Here is a 10,077-nt window from a genome sequence, read left to right as displayed (position 1 = left end):
CGCTTCCTGGGTTCAAGCAATTCTCCTGCCTCAACCTCCGGAGGAGCTGGGATTAGAGGTACCTGCCACCACGCCCGGCTAATTGTTGTATTTTTAGTAGAGATGAGGTTTCACCATGTTGGCCAGGCTGGTCTCGAACTCCTGACCTCATGATCTGCCCACCTTGGCCTCCCAAAGTGCTAGGATTACAGGTGTGAGCCACCGTGTCCGGCCTATCTCAGTTCTACATACTACCGTTAGCATTAGTGATTTGGGCACTGACTGCTTCTAGTGGATGTGTGGGATGGTCTTGCTTATATTAAGTTCAGAGTCTCATTATTCTCAGGTTTCTAGGATGTAGTATAGTGTAGTAGGAAGTTTATAAACTTCAGAGCTTATGGGTCAAATCCCACTTATGGCACTTACTTGCATACACTGTGGACACATTGCTTAGCACGAGTTCAACTTCCCCATGTAGAGTAAGACCTACTTTATAAGGTAGCTGTGAGGACCACTGTAACATCTGTAAAACACACAGTACAGTGCTCCAAAAGACAGTAGCTATTAATATGGTATGTTAGCAATAGAGCTCCATATTCTTTTGTGGATGAAATACAAAGAAAACAAGTAGCACTGGTAACAACACATTTATTTACGTACCCTGTTGTGTGACCGGGAGGTGTTTTTCACTTTCCAATAATTGATTCAGTTATAACAATTAAAATTCCAGAAGGTAAACTAGTAATTTATTGTTGCTCATAAGCATAGGTAAACAGACATGGTACCACAATAAAGGAATCTTAAACACTTCTAACCTTTTGGCATAGGTTTGAATATGGACCAATATACTTTGCCAATGGACCTAACAGATTGCCAATGTATTTCTAAAATGTCATAGTTCTCTTCAGACACAACAGAAGAAATCTGGATCTAATTTTTAAACCTCAGAAATTTAACCAAGATGATTAGGAAGATGCGAAAGGCCGGCAGTACTTAAGCCTGTCATATTTATCACCAATATAACTGTATTGCTATTAAAAGTAAAATCATGGTAGGGAGCAGCCAACTAATTGCTAGTCTCAGTTCATAGATTTAGTATTTTTTGAAAATAATTCACCTCAGATGGCAGGCTATACAAATTTAAAGTAGTCGTAACTTAACCTTTTGTGTACTAGTTAAAGCAATTCAGATAGATCCCAAGTCAAAGAACTGAATGGTGTTATCAAATTGGGTTTCATATCAGAAATCAGCCATTTCCAAACAACTGCATCATATAGGACGTTTTCTTTCAGACTGCCTTTTATTCCTGGCTTCAAATCTTACTCACAGTATATGTTTTTAGAGAGTTTGGTAAGTGTAACAAATGGGTACTCATTGGTAGAGCAGGATATAAGAATGTGCTGATCACCAAGTATGAGATTTACATTACATTAAATTAAAATTATATAATGTTGGAAATAGACAATATAGGGAGTTCCCAGATCCTAGAAATTATTATGGCTAAGGAAACAGAGAACTCAAGAAAGGAATCTACCTCCAAGAAACTAATTCAGTATAATAAAATAGAATTAAGTGCCCTGTCTTAGGAAAAATTTATTAAGAATAAGGAACAACTGGGACATCATACATCGTTTCTTTGGAGATTAAAGTGCAGGCTATGAAATGGCATATAAAATAATGCATAAAATAGTGCAATCTTAAGGTGCCATTATTTTTATTACACATAGCCTAGTTTTATGTCCATTTTCTCTCAAAAAATCCAGCTGTAGTGACACCTTTTAGCTTATTAATTTAGGCATTACTTACACTGTTTTACCCACCTTTGGGGCTACATAGAATATTTTAACATTTTTAACACGTAGAATAATTGCGCATACATCTTGAAACTACTAAATAGAGATTAAGGCAAGCCCCTGTAAAGTTCAGTACTCCAAAAAACGTGTTTTACAAAAAAATTGCTTCCCAAATCAGTGGCTTTTGACTGGATGATACCCCAATAGTCTTTAAAACTAAGTATAATGACTCTCAATACATTTGCATTTGCTCCATTATTTTCAGGCTCTGTACAGGAGTTTGAAAGACAACAGGTTCTATAACCTCAGAATCTGTGAAAACCAGGTAAGCCAAGTGCATGTGGGAGATAAGCAGAGGATCCAGCTGGGGTGGGGATAAGGCCAGCCCTTTTCATTTCTTAGGCACGCCTTTTCACATTGTTATCCATGTGTGTAGCGCTGTACCATAATACATCCCTATGTGGAAATGACCCCTTAACATGGAGATGTCTCCTCTGAAAAACAGCCAAGGAAGATGATGGGAATACTTCAAGAAATGTTGCACTAAGACAACGCAATATTAACAACACACAGCATTTAAATACCTGACTTAAAATGCAGGGCAGAATGGTTCTCTCAGGAGGTTAATTTACAGTTTTTCTGTAACATATGTCAGTTTCACCTGATCAAAATAATCTGCAGTTTGTTGAACCATAAATACCATTATGCTATCCATAAGTAAGCATAACGGCTAATAACTGTCCCAATAACTGGTGAAGGCAACATCCTAACATGTTTTAGCTAAATAGCCTAAGATTTAAGATTTGAACAACCGAACGAACTGTAGTGCTTTATTCTCCTACTGCATGGAACATTCATGCATTAACAAGTACAATGAATTAGCTTTATGAATAGGTAAGTGTATGCAATAGAAATTTGGATTTTGTAATAGAAAATTTACCTTCTAACAGTGTGACTACTTATTATGAAAGCCATATACACATGTTAACTAATGGAAGACTACACAGATGTTTAGGCTATCTAGATGTAGTTTAAAAAGAAATTCAGGAAACTTAATAGTTCATGAACGACCATTAAAGAAATAGTCTGGGGCTGTATCCCTTTGATGCATACAGATCACACTCTGTAAATCTGTAAACACATACTCTGATACGTAAAAAAAAAGTCTTCCTGTGACCAGAAAAGCAGACTAGTAGAGACCCTGGGTATTCCACCAGGCCTCCTCTAAAGATACGATAATATGGCTAAATACTCTGATTATAAAAATGAGAAGTGCTGAGAAAATAAGTTCCAGACGGGGACTTTTATGGATGATCTTGGCTGACAAATGTTTTTTGGAAATTGTTTTATTTTAAAATTACCTTCCCAACAAACCATGAAACACTTGGATGTTACTTTATGGTTTTTCATTGAAAACATACTACATTGTAAATGGAATTTCAAAGTCAGACATAGAATTGATGAAGATCTAAGGACAATATTATGTAAGGACAATATTAAAAATGGATAGAAAAAGCTTCGTCTGGTGAGGTTAATTTAAAGGACGCACAGCCATGTCACGGTGGACGGATAAAAGGCGATAGCCTTGTGCTCTTATTCGACTAAGGCGTCTACCAAACCTTAGGGTTACACAGGCGCCAACCCCCGCCTGGAAAGGGACAGTTTTCTATATTACACCCAAATTTACTTTAAATAACTGAAGCCCAAGGCAACAGCTGTTTAAAAGAACTTAACAGTCAAACAGCTACATAATTTAGTAAATTAAAATACAACTAAGACAGTGATAATTGAATGTCTCAAAAATATACAACTGGGGAAAATAACCACTGTGCACAATTTGGAGGTTGTTAAAGTGACCACTTAGGAGGTTGAACAGTGCAAGACATGCTTTTCCAGTTACAAGCTCAAAACAGGAGTGCAAACAAAATTAAAGCTTTTGTTTAAAGTTGTAGGATAAGGAAAGCTTGAAACTAATATTAAAAAGCTTCCCTCAAGGTCATCCCCCAGAAATGAAATAATCAAAACGCTTTTTCATGGTACAATTTTCCTCAATGAACTTTGCTGCAATGGCAAAACTGCATCCCGCAAGTCGAGTCCCCTACTCACTCACCACATCTGATCAACTGAGCACATGGTGGTGAGCAAAGAGGAGTACTAACTCCCAGAGGTCCAATATTGATAGAAAGAGCCTTGGAATTTGGGGTTCTGCCTTAGCCAGTGTACCTGAACCCTACAGAGAACAGATAAAGCAATAGGCTTTAATAGTCTCTTGTTTCTATAAAACTGGAGGACAAATGGATGAAAAACTCCCCCTCTAGAGGCAAGCTGTTGCGGTGGAAGATGTTAAGCGCTTAAACTAAGACGCCGCTCTAAAAAGTGGAGAAGTATAGAGGTTCAAGATCAATACCAGTGCAAGAGCTTTTTAAGTGAGTTGATTAGGCAATGCATGCATCCATCCATGCAAATGTAGGACATGGCCCCCAAAGAGAATTGAAAACATGTATAACAGCTGGGTAAGTTTCTTGCCAGTAGTTTATAAAAATATATAGTCAATACTGTAGAGCCTCCTTCTACAGTCAATACTATGGAAGTCCATTTTAGTTACCCATTACTTCAATACCAAAAAGCATTAACTACTTTTCAGACATTCCAGACAAAGGTCACTTATAACAAAAAGATGACTTAAAAAAAAAAAAAAAAAAGAACCAAGATAGTGTCCATTTAAAAAGTAGGTCTTTTCTTTCAAGTGAACAGGACATTTTCTGTATTAAACTTAACTTCTGTTTAGTCTGTCAAGACTGGGTTTAAGATCCTTATGTATGTGCATATATGCAGAAACAAATTAACTTACTTTCAACATTATCTGCACAGAAAAAAGTTAACTCCTCAAAACATGATAGAACAGGTCTGGTTAGTACAAATCTATTGCAAAGTAAAAAGATTCTGTGCATCAGTTCAATCAGGAGAAGCGGGAAAAGAATGTCCCAACCATAAGAGTTCAAGTTGTGTTCTGAAAGCCTAGAAGCTTAAGGGACACCGTGTTGCTCACAGTATCCTGATATGCGTAACTGCTTAAGCTACTAAGCTGCGTCTTCCTCTGGAACTAGAACCACATTCCAATTTACTTTCTATTCCGAAGACGTTTAGATTTCCTAAGAGAGTCTATGGCTTCTGTGGCCTTTTTTCGTTTCCGAGGAGACTCCTCATTCTGCCCAGACCCTGAGGAATTTCCTACAGCACTTTCCATTACTTCTCGTAGTTTGCGTTCTAGCTCTGCCAACCGTGCATTTTGTTCACCTATGATCTGGGTCTGCTCTAGCAGTTTCTGGTCCTGGTCTTGAAGCTGTTTTTGCTGTTCTTGCACTTTGGTGCGAAGCTCAGAAATTTCACGCCTGAGAACAGTCACGCCAGCACCATTTGTTTTAACCTGCTGCTGGAGTTTGGTAACCTCTTGTCTTGAAGGGTTTTGCTTGGAGAAGAGCTGCATTGTTGTTAGGGCTGCAGATGGTCCTGGAACTGTGGAGGAATAATTTAAAAGGGTCAGTCACTTAAAATGTTTCTCTACCAGTCTTACACTTATTTAAAAATGGAATACCCTTATTATGTCACTTCTGAGAATTTCTTCTTCTTTGCAATCCAGTTGGTCAATTGGGTTAATCATCATAATTTAACATATTATTTTAACTATAAATGAGTTTAAATTCTGATTCTCCTGCTCACGTGGCAGTATATAGACTGCCAGGAAATGAAGAAAGGCATTTAATGGCATAAACTTGAGTTTAAAATATTGTAAAATATTTTCAGAACCTAGTGACAAAATACAAGCAGTAAAATTAGAAAATAATAATTTTTTTTTAATTTTTTTGAGATGGAGTCTCGCTCTATCGCCCAGGCTGGAGTGCAGTGGCACGATCTCGGCTCACTGCAAGCTCCTCCTCCCAGGTACACGCCCTTCTCCTGCCTCAGCCTCCCGAGTAGCTGGGACTACAGGCGCCCGCCACCACACCCGGCTAATTTCTTTTTGTATTTTTTGTAGAGATGGGGTTTCACCGTGTTAGCCAGGATGGTTTGGATCTCCTGACCTCGTGATCCACTCGCCTCAGCCTCCCAAAGTGCTGGGATTACAGATGCATTGAAGCACTGTGCCCGGCCAGAAAATAATTATTTTCTATCTAATTCACATAACAAACACACTTTCAAGTTAGAAGTACAGACCTACAGGTTGCACGTTTCTAATCCAGAAATCTGAAATCCAAAATCTGAAACTTCTTGAGCACCAACATGATGCTCAAGGAAATGGCTCATTGGAGCATTTTGGATTGTGGGTATGTGGATAAGAGACTGTGCAGCCAGTACATGTAATGCAAATATTCCAAACTCTGAAAAAAAGTTGAAATCTGAAACACTTCTGGTCCTAAGAAATTTGGATAAGGGATACTCAACCTGTATCGTGTTCTTAAGTTCACTCTGAACTTAAGTTATTTGCAAAGGCTTCAACTTTAGCCAAATGATAGGACTCCATTAAAGAGTGGGTTACATCATACATTATGATCACAAAGAATTCCTGGCATGGTGTAGGAGGGCCTTGGACCTACTGTTTCAGGAATAATTAGAATGTAACACAAGCATAAAAATAACTATTTTAAACAAAGAACCTACTTTCTTTTAACCTTATCTACTGAAGGTTTTCTAAAAGGACCAGATGGGTCCATTCATACCCTAAACACATCATGTTAATCTTCTCCTTGCGCATTTAAATAACTGTATTTCCTTTATGGATGCATTCTTCTTTCCCTCTCTGCTTATCCATATCCAACTTCTACTTATTCACCAAGGCTTAAATCAATCCTTACCTCCTGTGATGTTTCCATCAGACCAGCCAGCACTGATCTACCTTAAAATTGTTTCTCTGCTCTCATTTGACATTTAATTGGACATTGCATTACTTGTTTTGCCTATGATAATTTAACTTCAAGTCTGAGTATATCTTACCTTTTGAAATAGTAAGATCCTTGAGAGCAGACACCACGTATTACACTTCCTTTTAGTCTCCACAGGACACAGTACAGTGCTGTGCGCATAATAGGTACTCAATAAATAACAGATATATTAATGCTGAGATGTGTAGGCTTTATTACTCAATTACAGAGAGCCACTTGGTTGCCTCACTGAATACTACAGGGAGCTAACTAATCTGAACAAAATAAAAAGTTCTACTAAATTCTTTCCTAATTAAAGTACTTGCCAGAGTTGGGGATATTAAATAATTAAGTCTTTCAGTAGATAAAGGCACAAATCTCTAGGAGCCAATATACTTTTGCAAAAACAGTTATTTAGCACAGATGAAGTGATACTGTTCAAAATAGCCTTATGAACCCTGTCCTTCAAAGTAGCAGCCGGGCGTGGTGGCTCATGCCTGTAATCCCAGCACTTTGGGAGGCCAAGGCGGGTGGATCACGAGGTCAGGAGTTCCAGACCAACAACCTAAACAACATGGTGAAACCCCGTTTCTACTAAAAAATACAAAAATTAGCCGGGCGTGGTGGTGTGCACCTGTAATCCCAGCTACTCAGGAGGCTGAGGCAGGAGAATTGCTTGAACCTGGGAGGCAGAGCTTGCAGTGAGCAGAGATCACGCCATTGCACTCCAGCCTGGGTGACTGAGTGAGACTCCATCTCAAAATAAATAAATAAATAAATAAATAAATGAATAAAAAAAAATAAAGTAGCAGCCAGACACTTTGGGGGCTGAAATAATTCACCAAATATTTCCCTGAAGAGTTTTTGGCATTTTATCTGGTATATTTGTTTTTTAAAAAAATGAATATTAATTCATCAGAAACATAAAAAAAAGTCCTCAAATTACAATGGTTCAAGTTAATGATTTTTTTTTTTTTTTTTGAGACAGAGTCTCACTCTGTTGCCCAGGCTGGAGTGCAATGCCATGATCTTGGCTCACTACAACCTCCGCCTCTTGGGTTCAAGCGATTCGCATGCCTCAGCCTCCCTAGTAGCTGGGACTACAGGCGTGCGCCACCACACCTGGCTAATTTTTTGGTATTTTTTTAGTAGAGACAGGGTTTTACCATGTTGGCCAGGTTGGTCTCGAACTCCTGACTTCAGGTGATCTGCCTGCCTTGGCCTCCCAAAGTGCTGGGATTACAGGTGTGAGCCACCGTGCCCAGCCAACCTAATGATTTTTTGACTTTACGATGGTATGGAAGTGATAGACATTCAGTAGAAACTGTACCTCAGGTATCCACAGAACCATTCTGCTTTTCACTTTCAGTATAATAGAAAATGAATTCAGTAAATTACACAAGGATGCTTTATCATAAAATATGCTTTGCTAGATAATTTTGCCCAACTGTAAGCTAATGTAAGTGTTCTGAGCACGTTTAAGGTAGGTTAGGCTAAGCTATGATGTTTGGTAGGCTCGTGTATTAAGTGCATTTTTTGACTTACAATATTTTCTACTTATGACGGGTTTATCAGGATGTAATCCCATTGTAAATTAAGGAGTATCTGTACGTAACTTTTCACTTGTAATTCTATTACTTTTTTTTTTTTTTTTTTTGGAGACGGGGTCTCACACCTCAGCTTCCTGAGTAGCTGGGGCCACAGGCATGCGCCACTAACACCCGGCTATTTTTAAAATTATTTGTAGAGATGGGGGTTTCCCTATGTTTCCCGGGCTGGTCTTGAACTCCTGGGCTGAAGCAATCTTTCCGCCTCAGTCTCCCAAAGTGCTGGGACCACAGGCGTGGGCCACTGCGCCTGGTACAGCAATCCTGTTTCTTTTTTTTTTTTTGAGATAAGAGTTCTGCTATTGTTGCCCAGGCTGGAGTGCAATGGCGTGAATCTGGCTCACTACAACCTCTGCCTCCCCGGTTCAAGTGATTCTTCTGTCTCAGCTTCCAGAGTAGCTGGGATTACAGGTGTGCGCCTCCATGCCCAGCAAATTTTTGTATTTTTAGTAGATACAGGGTGGTCTCGAACTACTGACCTCAGTCAGGTGATCCACCCACCTTGGCCTCTCAAAGTGCTGGGATTACAAGTGTGTCCCACCGTGCCTGGCCGGGCCCAGCTATTCTATTTCTAATATGTTTATTGTAAGTCAATATGGATATGTGCAAAGATTTAGTCACAAGACTGCTCAGATTGTTCTTGAGTAAGCACTGAAAAGCTAGAAACAAGAAATGTGCCTAACTAGTGGATCAGTTGTATAAGTTATGGTTGATAATCCAATCTCATTAAAAATGATGCTGCCAATAAACAACGACTAACAAAGAAAAGTTCAAGACACGTGATTAAGTGGAAAAAAACCAGAAATAAGTTACAAAATTATGTACAAACATGATTATAAAGTAGAGGTACCTGGAGGAGAGCCCATGAGTCTTCCAGAAACATCTGATCCTGGTAATTTCCTCTTTAAAATTGGAACAATCTTTTCATCAAAGTACTCCATTGCCATAGAGGATATATCCCTTAATTCTTGAAGTACTTCATGAGCTCGCTGAGGGGCTCTGGTAGAATTGACGTATCTCAACACGCGATAAATCTCATCAATCACCTTAAAATAATGAATTCTCATTAGCATTTTAGATTTTTCTTTTTTAATAAAGAAAACAGCTAAACAGGCAGAAAAGTAACTGCTTGTTCTGCAATTCCAGTAAAGACCTGTAGGGTGATTTAAGTGATGTACTGGCCACTGAAGAATATTGCTATTTACAACACATGGCTTTTGGGCTTGTTACAGTACATTTTTTTTTAGATGGAGTTTCGCTCGTTGCCCAAGCTGGAGTGCAGTGGTGCAATCTCAGCTCATTGCAACCTCTGCCTCTGGGGTTCAAGCAATTCTCTGCCTCAGTCTCCTGAGTAGCTGGAATAACAGGTGCCTGCCATCACGTGTGGCTAATTTTTTGTATTTTTAGTAGAGACGGGTTTCATGTTGTCCAGGTTGGTCTCAAACTCCTGACCTCAGAATCCACCCGCCTTGGCCTCCCAAAGTGCAGGGATTAGAGGCGTGACCCACTGCACCCGGCCTGTTACAATACTTTATACTTGCTTTTATTAAACACCGTTTATGTATCAGGTACTGTGTTGGGGCTGAGGAATCAGGATGCATCAAATAAAGCTCCTAACCCTGAAGGAAATCACAGTGTAACTGGGGAGATATGTGTGTACATAAGTGATCCAAACAGATATACAAATTTCTATAGACACTAGAGGACTAAACTAAGAAATTAAATCCTGTATGGGAGCTAGGGTAGGGTTGGAGATTGCCCAAACCTCTATTTTATTAA

At 39.1% G+C, this 10,077-nt stretch overlaps 1 protein-coding gene across 1 annotated transcript in view; it reads right to left on the bottom strand.

Annotated features, from left to right (window-relative positions):
- Positions 1-611: 611 nt before the first annotated feature.
- LOC105478252 (F-box protein 28) overlaps positions 612-10,077 on the bottom strand; it is a 44,111-nt gene continuing 34,645 nt past the window's right edge. Inside the window, exons 4-5 of the mRNA XM_011735389.3 lie at positions 9,149-9,344; positions 612-5,288 (exon numbers count right to left, since the gene is read on the bottom strand). Of these exons, the coding sequence (XP_011733691.1) occupies positions 4,894-5,288; positions 9,149-9,344 (591 nt within the window). The 3' untranslated portion in view covers positions 612-4,893. The remainder of the gene's footprint in view (positions 5,289-9,148; positions 9,345-10,077) is intronic.

This window comes from Macaca nemestrina, chromosome 1 (assembly GCF_043159975.1).
Source record: "Macaca nemestrina isolate mMacNem1 chromosome 1, mMacNem.hap1, whole genome shotgun sequence".
Taxonomy (NCBI): domain Eukaryota; kingdom Metazoa; phylum Chordata; class Mammalia; order Primates; family Cercopithecidae; genus Macaca; species Macaca nemestrina.
This window is presented reverse-complemented; position numbering and strand designations above follow the sequence as displayed.